The 20,144-nt window shown below is 33.5% G+C and overlaps 1 protein-coding gene across 1 annotated transcript; it reads left to right on the forward strand.

Moving 5' to 3' along the window:
• Positions 1–3,201: 3,201 nt before the first annotated feature.
• LOC129899517 (gibberellin 20 oxidase 1-like) lies at positions 3,202–5,873 on the forward strand. The gene is made up of 3 exons (XM_055974515.1): positions 3,202–3,980; positions 4,505–4,826; positions 5,414–5,873. Exons 1-3 carry the CDS (start codon positions 3,424–3,426, stop codon positions 5,696–5,698), a joined length of 1,164 nt encoding a protein of 387 aa, XP_055830490.1. The 5' UTR covers positions 3,202–3,423; the 3' UTR covers positions 5,699–5,873.
• Positions 5,874–20,144: the final 14,271 nt, after the last annotated feature.

A 20,144-nucleotide genomic window follows, 5' to 3' on the forward strand; every position in this document is an offset into this window, starting at 1 on the left:
TATATATATATATTATGATGATATCATTCAATATTTGCACATTTTTTTCTGAATGTTTGTTATGATATCGTTGAAGATTTTAAAGTGCTTCATTAAGAATTGATGATTTGTTATGGTATCATTGAGGATTTTAGAAGTGTTTCATTAATAATTGAGGATCGACTTGGTGAAACAGTGGTTGTTCTTCATTTATACAATTTCAATATTATGGTAATATATGAATATATTGTGGTAGTATCATCGAATGACTTAGGAAAACCTTTATATATACCATCACAGTAAATATATACTATGATGGTATCATTCAATATTTGTGCATTTTTCCTTGAATGTTGGTTGTTCCTCAATGATACCATAACAACATGTCACATACTATTTATGGTATCATTGAGGAATTAGAAGTTCCATATTAGGAATTGAGGAAATATTTTAGAAAATAGTGGTTGTTCCTCAATTATACCATTTAAATACCATGATAATATATAAAAATACTATGGTAGCATCATTCATGTACCATTGAATGATTTCGAAAAATGATGATATACTGTGATGATATCATGGAGGTCTGACTAAAGTATTGAAGCATATATCAATGATATCATGAAAGTATATAAATATATTGTGTTAGCATCATTACAAACTGAATCAAATGATAAAATAGAAATAAAAAATGAAAGAAAATTAAACGAAATGAGAAAAAATAACAAATAAATAAAATAAAAAATATAGAATAATTGAAAATATAAAATTAAGTTGTGGTGAAAAAATAAGGATATTATGATTTGAGAAAAAATGAATGGAAAAGGAGAAAAAATAAAGAATAAATAAATAATTGAAAAAAAGAAAAGGAACAGAAAATAAAAAATTGAAAATTAAAGAAAGAATAAAATAAATAATAAAATAAAAGAAACCAATAAATGAGAAAAAGGGGGGGGGGGGAATGAGAAAAATGAAAGCAGAAAAAAATAGAAAAAGATAAATGAATAAAGAAATAAATGAAAAGAAAAAATAAAAGGAAGAAAAGAAGTATATGAAATAAAAAATCGAGTATGAATTAGATTATAGTGTAAAATAAAAATAAAGTATAAAGTAATTTGAAAAAAAATGAATAAAAATGCATAAAAATAAAAATAAAAGTATGAGAAAAAAGAATTAGAGAAAAAAAATCAAAGAATAAAGAAATAAATGAGAAAAAAAAGAAAAAGAAAGGAAGTGTATAAAATAAATATTGAATATAAACTAGGTTATGGTGTTAAAAAATAAAGAATAAAAAAATTTAAAAAAATTTAAATAAACAAAGAAACATAAAAAGAAAAAAGAAAAAAGAAAAAAGATAGAGAAATAAGAAGCAAAAAAAATAAAAATAAGTTAAATAACTAAAACTATAAGGAAATTGGATGTTTTATGAAATTAATTAGGGGATATTTATTGTAACGGAGCATGTACTTCTAAGTAGTTTATTCCTATTGGACATACATATACTTTTTCCTATTAAGAAATTAAAATCAAACCAATAATCTAATATATCTTTTTTATATAAAATTATTAAAAATCTATTAATCTATTAACTCAATAATAATAATATTAATAATAATATTTTTAATTTAATTTAATGATCGATTCGATTTTGGCCCACCCTACTTTTGACAAGCGGCAGCTCGTATAATCTAATCTCTCACAAAATTTAAGTGTATGATTGGAACTTCAGTACAAATTGAGAGTGGAGTAATGTATTTAATTGTTTTTCCAAGTACGTCACATACTGCAATTCTATACCTCCTTTGAAGAACCGTGAGAAGCAGGTCTAATATGTTGCTTTCCCCATTCCATTTTATTTAATTTGGATATTAATTTTTTTTAATATAGCAGGAAAGATTTATTATATTCTTGTCATATTATTTTTATTATTAAATAATTAATAAAATAATTGTAATCAAACTCGAACTTTCAAAGCATACTTAATAAGAATAATTTAATAAAATAAAGCTTAGAAATTTATTAATATACAATGTCACACAGTAAATTTTTAGAGTTAGATAATTTAATTTTAATTGTGAATTCAACTATGAAAATTTTAAATTTATTAAAATAAAATCTATATATTTAGAAAGAATAATTATTATTGTACCTCAAAAAGGGAAATTATTTATCATTGAATATCTCATTACTTTCATACCCCATAAAGGAGTTCGCGTGTCTTCTTGATACCATCGGAGTATATATATATACTTTGATAGTATCATGGAGGAAAAAATACTGCTCAATTATTTTGTTGATACTATCATAGTATATATATATATATATATTCTGACAGTATCATAAAGGTATCAAGATCTGAATAACACTGAATAAACTGTCCAATTACTTCTTGATACCATCAGAGTAAATATGATTATATATATACTCTGATAGTATCATGAAGAGAAAAAACTGCAGTAAAAACACTGCTCAATTATTTTTTGATACATCAGAGTATATATACACTCTGTCAGTATCATAAAGGTCACATGAAAACAGACATGGGCCTGGTCAGGCGAATAAGGGGCTAGGAGTGCTGTAATTACTTTGGGCCTTTGGTCCAATCAGGATAAATAAGTTGGGGTAAGTCCAATTAAGTAAATAGTTTATGGCAAATTACACCGAGTGGCCACTAGGCCAAAGTAATTACCACAAAAATCGTCATTCGTTTTATAGACATGTATAGTCAGTGTATATTTCATGTATAGTCAAACTATATTCAGTTTTTGAGTGTATCATAATATATATTCAGTGTATAGCCTATGTATAAGTAATCTATATTGTAATCAGTGTATAGTCACTGTATATATTTTTTTTTATGATTTTATCTATTTTTTATGTAAATAAAATATGATTATATTTGTTATAAACTAATTAGTTTATTGTATATATTTGAAATTGTCCCAATAGTATACTCTCTTGGTCTATTTTGTGTAGTTTTTTCTATTTAGAATCTACCTAAAAAGTTCTATAAGAAGTTATAATGGTTGACAATTCAAAATATTTTAAAAATATCTTATTTAAAACTTGGAATATGAAAAATATCACAAAAATTGATATGGAGACGAAAATTATACTATTGTATTGATTGAGTGGAGATGAGGATATATGAGACTCGCAGAGTGAGGTCCTCGTGATAGGAACGCCAAAGGCCATTGGGAAAGAGCTTTACTGTCAAATTGGAAAAGACAAATAAGTTGTGTCGCTATAGCGAATTTTAAGTTTGATGAAGCCCTTGTTTGCAAAGTAATAATTTTTGCCCCCTGTTTGCTCCGCTAAAGACACCACGAGCGAGACCTATAAGATTCCAATTTTTTTGTTACATTTTTTCCCCACTAATAACGGCTTTCGTTTTTTTCCTTCATCATCTAAGTATCTCTTATATTAATTTTTTCTTGAGAACGCATGACAATGGCCATTGATTGTATGGTGATGACAAAAATCAAGTCACCTATAACACAAACATCGTCTGATGAGAAAAAACCAGTGATTTTCGATTCGTCTGTGCTTAAAAATGAGTCGAACATTCCTAGACAATTCATATGGCCAGACCACGAGAAGCCTTGTGGTGGTGCTCCTGAACTTGATGTCCCACTTATCGATTTAGGGGCTTTCCTTTCAGGTGATCCAATTGCAGCTAAACGAGAATCTAGGCTGGTTGATGAAGCATGCAGGAACCACGGTTTCTTTCACGTGGCGAATCATGGTGTTGACACTAAACTTATATCACTTGCTCATCGTTATATGGACATGTTCTTTGAATTACCACTTTCGGATAAGCAAAAGGCTCAAAGGAAGAGAGGAGAGCATTGTGGTTATGCTAGTAGCTTTACTGAGAGATTTTCATCTAAGCTACCTTGGAAAGAAACACTCTCTTTTCCATACTCTGCCGTACAAGGCTGCACCCACATGCTTGATGACTACTTTCTAAGGACAATGGGTGAAAATTTTACCCATATCGGGTAAGAGGATATATACTTTATCTAAATGTTTAAAAATCATATGGGGCTAGTTACGTAATCTTATATTATATATGTGAACAATTTTCATGCCCATCATAATTTAAATAAAAACATATATGTTGTCTCAAACCGTTAAAATTTTGGATGAGATATCACACACGTTAATATGATATGACTAGAGAACACAAATAACACGTTGAAAATATGATTAGACGTATAAAAGTATATTTCCTCCGAACTCAGGACCTTTGCCTGAATTATTGATATCATGTTTGGCTACGTGATCATCTCATCTAAAACTACTTAAGACTCTAAATAACAGTATTTGCACCATAACAAGTTAAACTTTTAGAAGAGATAATAACAACTCGATATATCTTTAATTTTTTTATTTTTTATCTTCTGTTATTTTGTTTGTTTGTTTTCATTTTTTTTATCTTCAATTCTTCTCTTATTTTGTTTTTTTTTTCATTTTTTATCTTCTTCTCTCATCAATTTGATGAAAGTTTTATATATATGCATAGGAACTTTTACCAAGAATACTGCAATGCCATGAGCACTCTGTCATCTGGGATCATGGAACTGTTGGGAGTGAGCCTGGGCGTGAGCAGGAAACATTTCAAACAATTCTTTGCAGAAAATGAATCGATTATGAGACTCAACTATTATCCAACATGTCTAAAACCAGAACTTGCCTTAGGAACTGGACCACATTGTGATCCAACATCATTAACAATCCTCCATCAAGACAGAGTCGCGGGGCTTCAAGTTTTCATGGACAACCAATGGCGCTCCATCACTCCAAATCTCAGTGCTTTTGTCGTTAACATAGGCGACACATTTATGGTAACAAAGAAAAGACGTTTTGTTAACATATGTGGGTTCTAATCACTAGTCATTTTAACAAATTGAATTGACGTTTTACAACACAAAAAATGTTTACTATGTCATAACATTTTTTTTATATTTGGAAATAATTATTTTTAAACTTTTCATTTTGCCCATAATAAAAAGCTTTTATAATCGCTAACAAATATTATGTCATGTGTCATGGAGTACCACAAATATTGATTGCCCTCTTTTTCTTTTTTAATTCATGTCAAAGTCAAATTGTACCAAACAAATTAGATTGGAGTACTTTTTTTTTTTTTTGTTGTTGTCAAATAATACACAGTTCCATTTAGTTGATGTTATTTAAGTGAGACATTTGAAAGAGGTAACGGGCAGTTTACACAATCAATCTTGTGATTAAGGTTATGAAATATATTTGTTAAAGAGTGTACAAAACTCTTAGAAAACAAATATTGGTCTCAATTTATATTACATAGTTAGAGTCAAATAAAAAAATTGACCGTAATTATTTATTCCCTTATTCTTATGACATAGTTCTACTCAGTGTGACATTCTATTTATTTATTTATTACCTTTTGCAGGCGCTTTCAAATGGAAGGTACAAAAGTTGTTTGCACAGAGCGGTAGTAAACAACAAAACACCTAGGAAATCTCTTGCTTTTTTTCTTTGTCCTAAGAAGGATAAGGTGGTGAGGCCACCAGCAGAACTTGTGGACTCCAATAATCCTAGAATATATCCTGATTTCACATGGCCAACCCTTCTTGAGTTTACACAGAAGCATTACAGAGCTGATACCAACACTCTCCAAATCTTCTCCAATTGGCTTCAACAGAGAGCTACGGAGGTTCAAAGACATCCAACGTAGATCAAGACCTTAGTCTTTTTGTATATATATTCTTTCATGCTATCAAAATGTTTGAGTTACAAAAACCGGAATTCTTTATGGCAAGCCAGATATGATAACCTAAAGAAGAAAATAATAGTTTATGTATACTGGCTAGATAAAGTAAGCACTGAATTCGACCGATTGTTTGAGTGAAGATATCATTGTCCTCTCTAAAATGAATATTGTTGAAAATATAATTAAATAATAAAAATTTACTCTTTCTAACAACTTAAAATTTTTAGATGAGATAGTCATAAACTTTAACATGATATCAGAGCAAACAAATGTCATTTTTAGATAATTTGAATTATGATCACAAGGAGAGACACAGATGCCCCAGTGAGGAGGTGTGAGAGGTTGGCCATGGATGGCTTCAGAAGAGGTAGGGGTAGGCCAAAGAAATATTGGGGAGAGGTGATTAGACAAGACATGGAGCAGTTACAGCTTACCGAGGACATGACCTTAGATAGGAGTGTGTGGAGGACCCGCATTCGGGTAGAAGACTAGTACATAGTCGCGTTATCCTACCCTATTAGTAGGCGCATTAGCGCACTATAATTTCCTTTGTGGAGGACTCAGATTAGGATTAAAGGCTAAGTGATTCATCTTTTGCACCATAGAAGTTGTAGTTCTGCTCATTGTTTATTGCCTTTTGATTTCTGCATTGTATTGCTGTTTATAGTTGTGGCGCCGTTGTACTTTGACTGTCTTATCTATCCTATCTTATCTTATTTATTTATTTATTGTAGTTATGCCTCTTTCTTCCCGTACCACTCTACCACGACTTTCCCTTTTGATATTCCTGTTTTCATCTTGTTTTCTATATGTTTGCCCCTATCTGACCTTTTATCTTGTCCTCTCTTAAAGCCGAGGGTCTTTCGGAAACAGCCGCCCTACCTTTCAAGGTGGGGGTTAGGTCTACGTACACTCTACCCTCCCCAGACCATACATTATAGAATTATACTGGATTTATTGTTATTGTTATTGTTGTTGAATTATGATCACACACTTCAGCAAGTATAAACTAAAAATCATTCTTTTGATTAGTTTATCGGTTTATGGAATAAAAAGACTTCACGGGGTCCTTTTTTCTTTCCTTCCTTTCGATAATTGACTACACTTTGTATGGACTCCATAAAGAAATTGATTTTAAATTTTTTTATCTAAAAGATTATACATAGTAGTGCAGTGATAAGAATGAGAATCTGGAGCTCTAGATAGGACATAGAATACATACGAGTATTGGGAATGGGTAGAGCTTCCAGTGTTGGGAATGGATATTTATGCGACTATATTTGTTTTTTTATCCTTGTCCATTTGTTTTTAATGTATGAACATTTGGATTTTTGTGGATTTATGGATTGCTTCGGAATAGGATATATTGTCCTACTCATTGTCCTTTTTTGCATTGATATTTATTATATTTATATTAGTCAAAAAGTTGAGGCTCAAGTGGACAAAAACCCATATTAAAAAGCAATACATATCTTGTTACATTGCGAAATTAATTTGTAAAGAATTACGAATTCAAATCTCCCAATTTGTTACTGTTTAGTTGGTATAGGTGAAAATATGGAGAAAACTTTGTAAATAGTGCTATGAAACCAAGTTTCTCCCAGAATCTATGTATCAGTGCATATACAGTATCATTGTAATTGAAAATCGTATCTATTCAAATATATGATTATAATCAGGGTTAAGGGTCAAATATGCCCTTAAATTATTTGAAATAAATAAAAATACCTTCTGTTTATAATTTAATTTTGCTACGGTGAAGAGTTGTACTAAATACTTAAAGGTGAAATGTTTATCTCGTATTTGTGGATGGATGCTGTGGGCAAGAAAGTATAAATACACGAACATATTTCATATCTACAAGTACATTGGCTATCACAGTTGTGGTCTTGAACATGCCAACAACAGCCATAGAAAAATCTCGATCAAAGTCATTGTGCCGCTTTGTGTGAATCTATATTGTAATGGCAAGGGTCCAAATGTTAAAGAGATTCAGAGGGCTATTTTTAGTTTTTTTAGTTGTGTCCAAGCTATTGAAAATATTGAAAGGGAGGTGTGATTTTCAAGAAAATGGTCTGAGGGACAGCGGAGTATGAGTATTCCTGCTTATCGACTTTTTCCTACAGGATCGAGACTCTTAATGTTGGTTCTAACTATTCTATCATGACAAACAAAGATAGTCATAAGTTCATGTATTAATTCTTAGCCTTCGGTGCTTGCATTAGGGAATTCGCCCACATAAGAAAGGTAATTGCAGTTGATGACACTCATTAACATGGTAAATATGAGGATGTTCTATTGAGCGCTATTGTACAAGATACAAAGAACCATGTTTATTCGATTGCCTTTTGTGTCATGGACAAAGAGAATGATGCATCTTGGACGTTCTTCTTTAAGAAGTTGAAGGAGATTATGGTAGATGAACCAGATTTGTACTTTATCTCTAATAGACATAAAAGCATCGCCACGACATTGCAAAGGTATACAATCATGCTGATCACATATATTGTATGAGGAACCTCGATGAAAATCTCTGAGTAAATCAATATTTTGGAGATTTTCTCTATCTATACTATAACGCGACAAAGGCATATTCATTGAAGGCATTTAACGATCATTTTGCAGCATTCAAGAACAAGTGCCCCGAAGCAACCATCTTCCTTGAGCATGAAATTAATTTTTAGAAGTGGAATAGGGAACATGTGGCAAATAGTAGGTATGAGGTGATGACCACAAATATTACCAAGTCACTCAATACTATGTTGATAGATGAAAGAGAGTACTCCATGACATTCATATTCAATTCAATTGCTAAGAGGTTTGAAAAATTGTTCAGGAAGAAGCATACATATGCCCTAAAATTAAAGGATAATAAAATGGTGCCAACTGCCGAAAGAATTACAAGAGAAAAAAAATGATAATGGGAGACTCCTTGTATATGGAGAATATAATTGAGGACGACTAACCAATTCACCGTGTACGGCGCACATTCTACCGTCAAAGTGAACCTACTGGAAAAATCGTATTGTAGTAGGGAATATGATATGGCCAATATACTATGCGCTCATGCAATGGATGCTTTGCGATCGAATCATGGTAATGAGTATGATATGAGGATCTATGAGTACTCTTTGTTTTTGTATAAAGCTGAAGTATATCTCCTTGCATACTCTGAATCTATTAATGTTCTCTCTCGAGTCAAAATGGTATGTGCCATAAAAATTGCTAAACATGAAGATTCTTCTACTCCTTATCGATACCAAGCATGGAAGAAAAAAAGAAAATGTGGCCAGGACGTCAGTGAAAATTTCAAGAGCAAGAAGAGGAACAAATGTTCAATTTGCAAGAAAATCGGACACAAAAGAACCACATGTACGAATAATAACAAATCTTAGATAAGCTTGACTCATTTTTTTTTGTAATCAAGCTACTGGAGATCCCAAGCCACTGTTTATTTTGGACCCCTACTTTTTGATCAATTTAATATCAATTGTTATCGACTCTACTCATTATTTATTATCGATCAATTAAGAAAATGACATATATTGCGTACACTGTCTAATATATATATATATATATAGTCATCCTACTGACCAAAAACAAATTATGTATCATGCATGCTTGCCATATATATATATATATATATATAGAGAGAGAGAGAGAGAGAGAGTTGTCCTATTGATCCAAAAAATTTATGCATAGTCTATATATAATTATCATATTGACCAAAAAAATTATTCAAACATAACTAAGAGCATTACTTGGATATACACTCTACCAAATGATCCTTTAAAGAATTGTCAAAAAATTAAATGTTATCATTGAAAAAGTAGTAATTTATACTTTGTTACTGTCGAAAAACTTGAATATTTGAATAATGTCATAGTTGATCACAATTGTCACGCTCCGGGTGGGTATCCTAGACATGACCGACACTCAAAAATCATTACTAGCTCTCAAGCGAACCACTTGGCCTTTTCATACATCATTTTATTCATTCAATCATCGAAAAAATTAAAATAAAGAGACAAAAAAGTGGGCAATTCCAATCAACAATCTAACTCAAGTAAGAAAGGCCATAGGACAATAATTCAAACTCTAATCTATGTTATGAGAATAGTCCGACAAGAGCAATTCAAAAAATAGAAATACTCAATCAACTCATCTCTATATATTCAATGAAGCCTCTATCTCTACTGTCTAAATGGTGCCAATGATAGGTTCATGACTATCTCAAATCAAAATGAAAAGACTAAACTCAAAGTAAGAATAACATGAGTGGTATCCTCCGAATACAGGGGAGGACTCACCAATCAGCTGAATGTGAACAGATCCCCAACGGTGCGCCTATTGATGATCTCTAGAACCTGTCTATGTATCATGAAATGATGCAGGTCCAAATGAACATCAGTACATGAAATATACGAGTATGTAATATGTTAGAATGAAACATGCATCAAGGTAGAATAATATCAGTTCATACCTCTCAAATCAGAAAGATGAGAAAATCAATCAGGATGTCATAAGTCTAATGTAAGAGTAAGGTTTAGAAAGAGATCAATCATATACAATCCAATTCAATCAGAGTACTATCAAGACCTATATGAGAGTTTTTCTTACCCGACAACTATCACTTATGAGCCAGTGATAGTAAAACAAGCCGACGTTGTTACCACATCCGTTCAATACTTTCCAAGGGAAAAAATGAATCAACCAATCATTGATCCAACAATCAATCAAGTAATATCATGTCAAGACAATAAAATAGGAAAATATCTGACTTAAGGGTTCAATCCTCTCCTATATTTGGCTACGTAGTTATTGAGTTTGAGTTATTACTTACTCTTACCCAATTCGATGCTTGATATTCCTTCCAATACTCAATGCTCATAAGACAATCAATCCCAATCAAATCAATCAATAAGTCTCATATGGACTCTTATCAGTTCATCAGTTTTATCCAATCAATCCTTTCAACCAATCAATTATCTAATCATTCCCAATCATTTATTTAAGAGTACTTTGGACAATTAGTTATGACAACATTCAATTGAGACCATTTAGTTGGGTACAATTATGAAGATATAAAGGACTATCAAGTTTCATCAAGACTATCATCATGCTCACATCCCAATCACAATCATGCGTTCACAAATTCAAAGCTCTAGACTCAATTCTTAGGCATATACATCCAATATTAGTTAAAATACTATTAGAATTTATGAAATAAGTAGTTTAAATCATTTTTTCAAGAAACAAGTTCGTGGAAAATATTAATTTTATAATATTATGTAAAATATGTTAAATTTAAGGAAATTCTCAAGAAACCCAATCACAGGGACTCAATTTATTCACAAAAATCAATCTATCACAATCATGGGGAACAAGTAAGAACAAGTTTCATGCTTTAGTTTAGCATTACATACCTGGAATGACGATTATCTACTAAAACATTGAAGAACTCGCTTGAAATTCAAGAACCCTAGCTCTTCCCCTCCACTCTACTCCTCGCTCTCAAAGTTTCTAAGGGTGAATGAGAAGAAAACCCCTTGGAGTACTGATAAAGGGTTAAATTTAGTCCCAAAAAGTCCTGAGTTAAGTTTGGAAAAGATTGAGAAAGTCTGGAATGCCCATCACTAAAATTAAAAAATGTGCGAACAAAATACACATAAAATACATTCGTGAAGTGCAATTTATGGCTAGCTTGGTCTTTGGTTAGATTTTGGAAAATATTCCACTATGTGGGAGAAATTCCGCTATGTGGACTGGTCGCTCACCCTTTAGGAAATGCAATCTTGTCCCAAAAAATTATCTTTTGATCCGAATGACCTAAAATTTAATCGAGACCACTTTTCTACATTATTCTTCCCCCTGATCGATATTCCAACCGCGGATTAGCCAAAAAAGTTAGGAATGAAATGTTATGCGAGTGCTATATCTTTTAGGGGTATTTTGGTAATTTGTATTGTATAACAATATATACCCCATAGGATCATTCATCCTCGAATGAAAATCAGGATAGGAAATTGCACAAGGCACGAGTGCAATTCAAGAAATGAGATACTCAAACACTCAAACAATCAACCCATTATTACTAGGAATCAAAAAAAATTCTCACCATACACTTAAACTCGGAATGATAACTCTAAGTTAGAAAAAAAGAATATTACCATCAATATCATCATTGGAAGGCACGAATGCAATACAAAAACTCAAAGACTCAAGCTCATGAATAACTCACTCAATTACTCAACCTCAAGAAAGTACTATCTTAGAGATAGGAACAGAAGCATTACCTTCAACATCGACATAGAAGAAAAAAATGAGAGAAGGGCTATAATCTCCATTGTTTCCATCAAAACTTCTCATAATTTTGGGGAAGAGGCTTATGAACCTGATATAAGAGTATGACCACTATGAATTAAGTGACATGACCAAAAGCTCTCGAGCTTAAATATTCTTCTTTCTACATAAAACTTTTTTCTCGGCTGCAACTCATAACTCCCACAAAGATACACATGACTACCTTCACCAAGGCCTACGACTCCAAGTATAACTGTAACACTCCCTAAAATATTGTATGTGGTATTTTAATTCTCGATGAAAATGATACTGCTTCTGTATTTTAGGCATAACTTTTCATAGAATAGTCCAAATTAGGTGATTCAAATTTTAGAATAACCCAACAGCATTACCTACAACTTTCATGAAGACCATATCTTAAGATTCTGAGGATACATAGGTCAAATAAATTAATTTTTGCAAGACATGGTGCTGTGACAAAATGGAGTATTTGTAGAAAAAAATTATATCTCACAGTAGGATACTCCAAATTAGTTGATTCTTGAACGACATGAATTTATATTTCTAGATCTACATTTCATATAGACGCCAAATCCAAAATAGGAAGTTATCTTATTCAAACGCATCTCTGAAAAAGGGTATTCCATTAAAAAAAGGTTCATCTCACCAACAATGGAAAGATCTAGATCCATTTGACATCACCCATTACATTAATAGTCCTCCATTTGACATTATCCATGGATCACAATCCTCCATTAAATTTTTAAGAGCATCTTTTGTAATTATTTTTATTTATTGTTAGGTCCCTCCTCCACACCTATAAATATCCACCTTATTTCTTTATTTTATTTATCAAGCTTTTTCAACCAACTCTTCTCTCTATATACTTCTTTACTCATTTTCAAATATAGTTTTAGTTTTTATTAGTGTAGAAATACTATTCTGGTGATTATTATACTCCGGATAGTACACAAAACACTCTGGTGAGGAGAAAAGTCTAGGGGTTCAAGAGTGGTCATTGAGTTCTTCAATTCGGAGTAAAGCTTCAAATTCCAGGTATGTAAGGCTATTCATAGTATTGGATTGAGTTCGTCCATGCGCCCAATATTTAAATACATCGTAATTGAGTTGTAGTTGAGTTTTGCTCAAATCATGAATTCTAAATGAATTAATTCTTCTTCTATTGAGTTAGATATATTTATGTATTGAGATTATTATTATTTTTATCTCTCATATTATTGGAATTATTGTTCATGGCTACTTTTCCTTGAACCTTAATTAATTTGATGTTCATGAATATTTTTACACGTGTTTTGAGTAAAAATATTGGCTTTTAATATTTATTGACAAAAAAAGTGATTTGAATTAATACTATATATGTATTTTATTGAGTTTTGAAAGAGAAATAGAATTGAGTTTAAATGAATTTGAGTAAATGGTGTTTTTAGTAAGATGTTTTGATGAGATGTAAATAATATTTTGAAGTGTAATGATTGATAAGATGAGTTTGATGTTTTTCCAATAATACTAGATGATGATGTTAATATGAGCACATATTTTAAGAGTAGTATTGAGCACCGAGTTGGGTAAGAGTTTAATTGACTTAAACCCCAGAACTACGTAGCCAACGTAGGATGGAGGCTATACCTCTTAAGTCCCAAAAAGAGGACTTTGATGATTGGATCCAAGATGGTGATGTCCTTTACCCTGGCAAGGTATTGGATGGATGTGGAAACAACATCGCTTCATTATACCATCACTAGATCATAAGTGATGGTTGTCGGTTAGAGAAACTCCCAACTAAGTAAGCATTGCTTATTATTATTATTATTTTTAAACTTGTATTACATATTGATGTTGAGATGATGTTGAGTTCCGAGCCGAGTCTTCCTGAGATGAGTTTCTTGATATCTGTCCTTACTTTTTTGCCATTTTACATACTCGTACATTCCATGTACTGAAATCATTCGATCTGCATCATTTTATGATGCAGATACAAGTTTAGAGAACCTCAATAGGCGCATCATTGAAGATCATTACTTTCCAACAATTTTGTGAGTCCTTTCTGTATTTGAAGAAACTCTTTATTCTTTTATTATTGTTGAGTATTATTTTTCCTTTGAGGTAGCCATGGACATGTTATTGGCACCGTCTAATAGTGTTAGAGGCTTCATAGACAGAGTTTGATGATGTAATTGGAGTAGTTCTCCTTTGAAACTACTTATTCTAAGGATTATTTCTTTCATTTGATGTTGATGATGGCGAGCCCACATAAGTATTCTTATTTCCACTTAATTCTTCCATTGATGAATGAATGAGTGATGAGACCAAGTGGTTCTCTTGAAGGCCAGAGATGGTTTCTAAGTGCCGACTACATCTAGGGTACCCTCTCGGGGCGTGACAAACTTGGTATCAGAGCTAGGTTTCAACAGTTCTAGTGTCTATGAAGCCGTGTCTAGTAGAGTCTTGCTTATGGGTGTGTCATGCACCACACTTATAATCAAGAGGCTATAGGACATTAGGAATTGTTTCACTTCTTTCATAATCATGGTTCGTGCAATAGAGTTTAACTCTATAAAACTTTCTTTCTAATTCGTGCGTTTATACGTTATAGATCATGCCTCCCAAACATATAGCTAGTCAGAGGAACGTTGCCAACAGTGAGGTTCTACAATCAGATATGCCTCCACCGAGAACTAGGGGCCGACCTGCAAGGTCTACTATGGTACCCAAAATACCTACTATTCATACCACTTCTACTTCGTAGGTAGAATTCAGGGGAGTTATTTCCATGCTCACTCAACTGGTAGATGCCCAGATGGGTAGCCATAGTTCACCAACTCCTAGCTCTAGATCTCAAGAGTCGTCTTCCACCACAAGGATTAGACATTTTCTAAGGATGAACCCGTCAGTCTTCATAGGGTCTAAGGTTGAGGAGGAGAGCATGACTCAATTATCCAAATATTCCCCAGAAATGATTCCTCATATGTGGTCCAAGATAAGGAAGTTTAGCTTAGGCAAATATGTAAAGAGAGAATGTAAGGCAATGCTAATGATTTCTGACATGGATTTTTCTAGACTGATGGTGTATGCTCAGAAGGTTGATGATGACAATAAAAAGGACCGAGAGGAACACTTAAGCAAGAAGGCTAAGTCTACTGGGCATGAGAACGAGTAGAAGCAAGGGAAGGGTAACAAGTCCTTCTTTCATAAGGGGTCTTCTAATTATGCACCTTCTTCAACAAGTGCTTTTACACCTAATCAAAGGTTGCTAAATCACCATAACTTTCGAGCTCAGGGTTATTAATCCCAATTAAGTATGGCTCAAGGTTCTAGAGAAAAGCCACTATGTGCTAGATGTGGAAAGTTCCATTTAGAAGAGTGTCGTGTGGGCACCAATGCTTGCTACAGATGTGGAAAGACAAGTCCCTTCCAGAATGAGTGTCCTCCAAAGAGACAGGGAGATGGAAGTAGTAGAGCTCATTTTTCTTCTACAGTTCCATAGAATAGAGGTAATCAAAGAGGTGCAACTTCAAGTGCGGTTGGAGGAACAAACCGTCTGTATGCTATGGATAGTCACCAAGACCAAGATAATGCACCCGATGTTGTTACTGGTATGCTCCGAGACCTTTCTTTTGATCTGTATGTATTACTTGATCTGGGTGCTGCATTATCTTTTGTGACTACTTACTTGGCTAGTAAATTTGAGATCCTTCCTGAGTGTCTTCTTCAGCCTTTTAGTGTGTCTACTCCTATTGGTGAGTTTATCTTAGCTGAGAGGGTCTATATAGATTGTATTATGTCAATCTATCACATGGATAACATGTCTGACTTAGTTGAGTTAGACATGGTTGATTTTGATGTGATTCTTGGCATGGACTGGCTATAGCCTTGTTATGCCTCAGTTGATTGTAGGACCCAAATTGTCAAGTTTCAATTTCCAAATGAGCCTATCTTAGAGTGGAAGGGGAGTTTTGTAGTGCCTACGGGTAAATTTATTTCCTACCTTAAGGCCAGAAAGTTAATCTCTAAGGGATTCATATATCATCTAGTCCGAGTCAAAAATATTAATGACCAGGCTCTATTTCTTGAGTCAGTTCCCATTGTGAGTGAGTTTTCTAAAGTCTTTCTGAAGGATCAACCCAGAATACCTCCTCATAGAGAGATAGACTTTGGTATTGATGTCCTTCCTAATACACAACCTATCTCCATTCCACCTTATAGGATGGCTCCCGCTTAGTTGAAAGAGTTGAAAGAACAGCTGAAAGACCTCCTAGATAAGGGATTTATTAGGCCAAGTATCTCACCTTGGGGCGCTCCTATCCTATTCGTGCGAAAGAAAGATGGGTCCCTTAGAATGTTCATTGATTACCGGTAACTGAACAAGGTCACCATAAAAAAATTATCCTCTCCCTAGGATAGATGATTTATTGGACCAACTTCAGGGTGCCACATGCTTCTCTAAGATAAATCACAGATCAGACTATCATCAATTGAAAGTGAGAGAATGTGACATCCCAAAAATGACTTACTAAACCCACTATGGTTATTTTGATTTTCTTGTTATGTCCTTTGGATTGACAAACGCTCCTGTAACTTTTATGGACCTCATGAACTGAGTATTCAAGCCATACCTGGATACGTTTATGATTGTCTTCATCATGATATTTTGGTCTACTCTAGAAGTAAAAGTGAGCATGCTAACCATCTTAGGATTTTCCTTCAAACTCTTAAGGAGAGGGAGTTTTATGCTAAGTTTTCAAAGTGTGAGTTTTAGCTTGCGTCTGTAGTGTTCCTAGGCCATATTATATCTGGCGAAAGAATTTGAGTTGATACTCAAAAGATTGAGATAGTTAAGAACTGGCCCAGACCCACCTCTCCAACCGACATAAGGAGTTTTTTGAGTTTGGCTGGTTACTACAAGAGGTTTGTTGAGGGATTTTCATCTATATCCTCACCATTGACTACGCTGACTCAGAAAAAGTCTAAGTTTCAATGGTCTGATGCTTATGAGAAAAGCTTTCAAGAGTTGAAATCTAAATTGACTACTACTTCAATATTGTCCCTACCCGAGGGACCGAATGGTTTTGTAATCTATTGTGATGCTTCTAAAGTTGGATTGGGATATGTGTTGATGCAGAAAGGTAAGGTCATTACCTATGCCTCCAGACAACTTAAGACTAATGAAAGGAACTACCCCACTCATGAACTTGAGTTGGCAGCTATGGTATTTGCTCTTAAGATATGGCATCACTATCTTTATGGTGTATGTGTGGATTTATTCACGGACCACAAGAGCCTACAGTATGTATTCAGTCAGAAGGAGCTTAACTTGAGGCAGAGGACATAGTAAGAGTTGCTCAAGGATTATGAAATGAGTATTCTCTACCATTCAGGTAAAGCAAATGTAGTTGCCGATGCTCTAAGAAGGTTATCCATGGGGAGTACGACCCATGTGGAAGAGGAAAAGAAGGAGTTGACAAAGGAAGTGCATAGACTTACGCATTTGGGAGTTCAACTTATTAACTCTAGAGAGGGAGGTATAATAGTATGGAATGGAGCTAAATTAGCTCTAGTTGCAGAGGTGAAAGGAAAGCAAGATCAGTACCCCATTCTCCTTCAACTAAAAGACGATGTTCACAAGAAGAAGGTAATGGCTTTTCCCAAAAGGGGAGATGGAGTGTTGAGATATCAAGGGAGATTATGTGTTCTAAGTGTTTATGGAATTCGAGAGAGAATCATGGCAGAAGCCCATAATTCCAGGTATTCCATCCATACAGGTTCGACAAAGATGTACCATAACTTGAGACAAGTATTCTGGTGGAATAAAATAAAAAGAGATATAGCTGAGTTTGTGTCTAAATGCCCGAATTGCCAAAAAGTTAAAGTTGAGAACTAAAGGCCTTATGGAGTGGCTCAAAATATAGAGATTCCAAAACGAAAGTTGGAGATGATCAACATAGACTTCATTATCGGTTTACCACGAACCCATAAAAAACATGACTCTATTTGGGTGATTATGGATAAGATGACCAAATTGGCTCATTTATTGTCGGTTAAGACTACGGACACCACAGAGGATTATGCTAAACTGTATCTTAGAGAGATTGTTAGACTGCAAGGAATTCCTTTGTCTATCATCTTAGATAGGGGAGCTCAATTCACTACTCTATTTTGGAAGTCGTTTTAGAAGGTTTTGGGTTCAAGAGTGAACCGTAGTACTTCTTTTCATTCGAAGACAGACGACCAGGTAGAGCATTCCATACAGACTTTAGAGGATATGTTAAGAGCCTATGTCATCGACTTCAAAGGTAATTGAGATGATCATTTACCTCTTATTGAGTTTGCATACAATAATAGCTTCTATTTGAGTATTCAAATAGCTCCTTATGAAGCTCTGTATGGGAGGACATGTAGATCACTAATTGGTTGGTTCAAAGTTGGTGAAGCTGATTGGACCAGACATGGTTCACCAAGCTATGGAGAAGGTGAAAACAATCCAAGAGAGGTTGAGGACTGCTTAAAGTCGCTAGAAATCCTATACTGATATTAGGAGAAGAGATTTGGAGTTAGAAGTGTATGATTGGGTATACTTGAAAGTTTCACCCATGAAAGGTGTGATAATATTTGGAAAGAAAAGGAAGCTTAGTCCCCGCTATATTGGTACTTATCAAATTGTGAAGACGGTTGGTAATGTAGCCTATGAATTGGAGTTTCCCCCTGAATTAGAAGCTATTCATCTCGTGTTTCACATCTCTATGCTTAAGAAGTATTTGAGAGATCCTTCACTTGTTGTCCCGACATAGAGAATTGGAGTGAAAGAGGGTTTGAGTTATGAAGAGATTCCAGTCTAGATTCTTGATCATCAAGTTCGCAAATTAAGAACGAAGGAAGTAGCATCTGTCAAAGTCCTATGGCAAAATCAATTTGTTGAAGAGGCAACATGGGAAGCTGAAGAAGATATGAAGGATAAATATCCTCATCTATTTGTGCTTCCGAGGATGATGTTCAAGGTAATATTCCTTACTTCTACCTTTGAGTCGATGTGTATTCTTGAGTTTCAGTCATTGACTATTTCAATATATGTTGTTTGAATTTTTGAGTATCAGAGTTTTTGAGAAATTGATGTCTTGATGATATTCGTTATTCATGTGCCCTAGTTTCATCTGTATTCGAGGACGAATGATCCCAATGGTAAGATATTGTAACACCCCATAAAATATTGTATGTGGTGTTTTAATTCTCGACAAAAGTAATACTGTTTCTATATTTTTAGCATAAGTTTTCATAGAGTAGTCCAAATTAGGTGATTCAATTTTTTGAATAACTCCACCGACATTATCTACAACTTCCATGAGACCATATCTTAAGATTCGGAGGAATGTAGGTTAAATAAATTACATTTTGCAAGGCATGGAGTTGTGAGGAAATAGAGTATTTGCAGAAGAAAAATCATATCTCATGGTAGGATTCTCTAAATTAGTTAATTATTGAACTACATCAAATTATGCTTCTATATCTATAATTCATATAAAGATACCAAATCCTAATTAGGAAGTTATCTTTTTCAAACGCAACTCCAAAAAAAGGGTATTCCATTAAAAAAAGTTCATCTCATCAACCATGGAAAGATCTAGATCCATTTGACATCACCCATTACATGAATAGTCCTCCATTTGACATCATCCATGAGATCACAATCCTCCATTGAATTTTCAATATCATCCTTCATAATTATTTTTATTTATTGATAGGTACCTCCTCCACACCTATAAATACCCACCTTATTTCCTCATTTTATTTATCAAACTTTTTCAAGCAACTCTTCTCTCTATACATTTCTTTACACATTCTCAAATATAGTTTTAGTTTTTAGTAGTGTATAAATACTATTCCAGAGATTCTTATACTCTGGATAGTACACAAAATGCTTTAGCGAGGAGAAAAGGCTAGAGGTTCAAGAGTGGTCATTGAGTTCTTCAATTCGGAGTAAAGCTTCAAATTTCAGGTATGTAAGGCTATTCATAGTATTGGATTGAGTTCGTTCATGCGCCCAATATTTAAATTCATCATAATTGAGTTTAAGTTGAGTTTTACCCAAATCTTG

The sequence above is a fragment of the Solanum dulcamara genome, chromosome 8, assembly GCF_947179165.1.
Source record: "Solanum dulcamara chromosome 8, daSolDulc1.2, whole genome shotgun sequence".
In the NCBI taxonomy this organism is placed as follows: domain Eukaryota; kingdom Viridiplantae; phylum Streptophyta; class Magnoliopsida; order Solanales; family Solanaceae; genus Solanum; species Solanum dulcamara.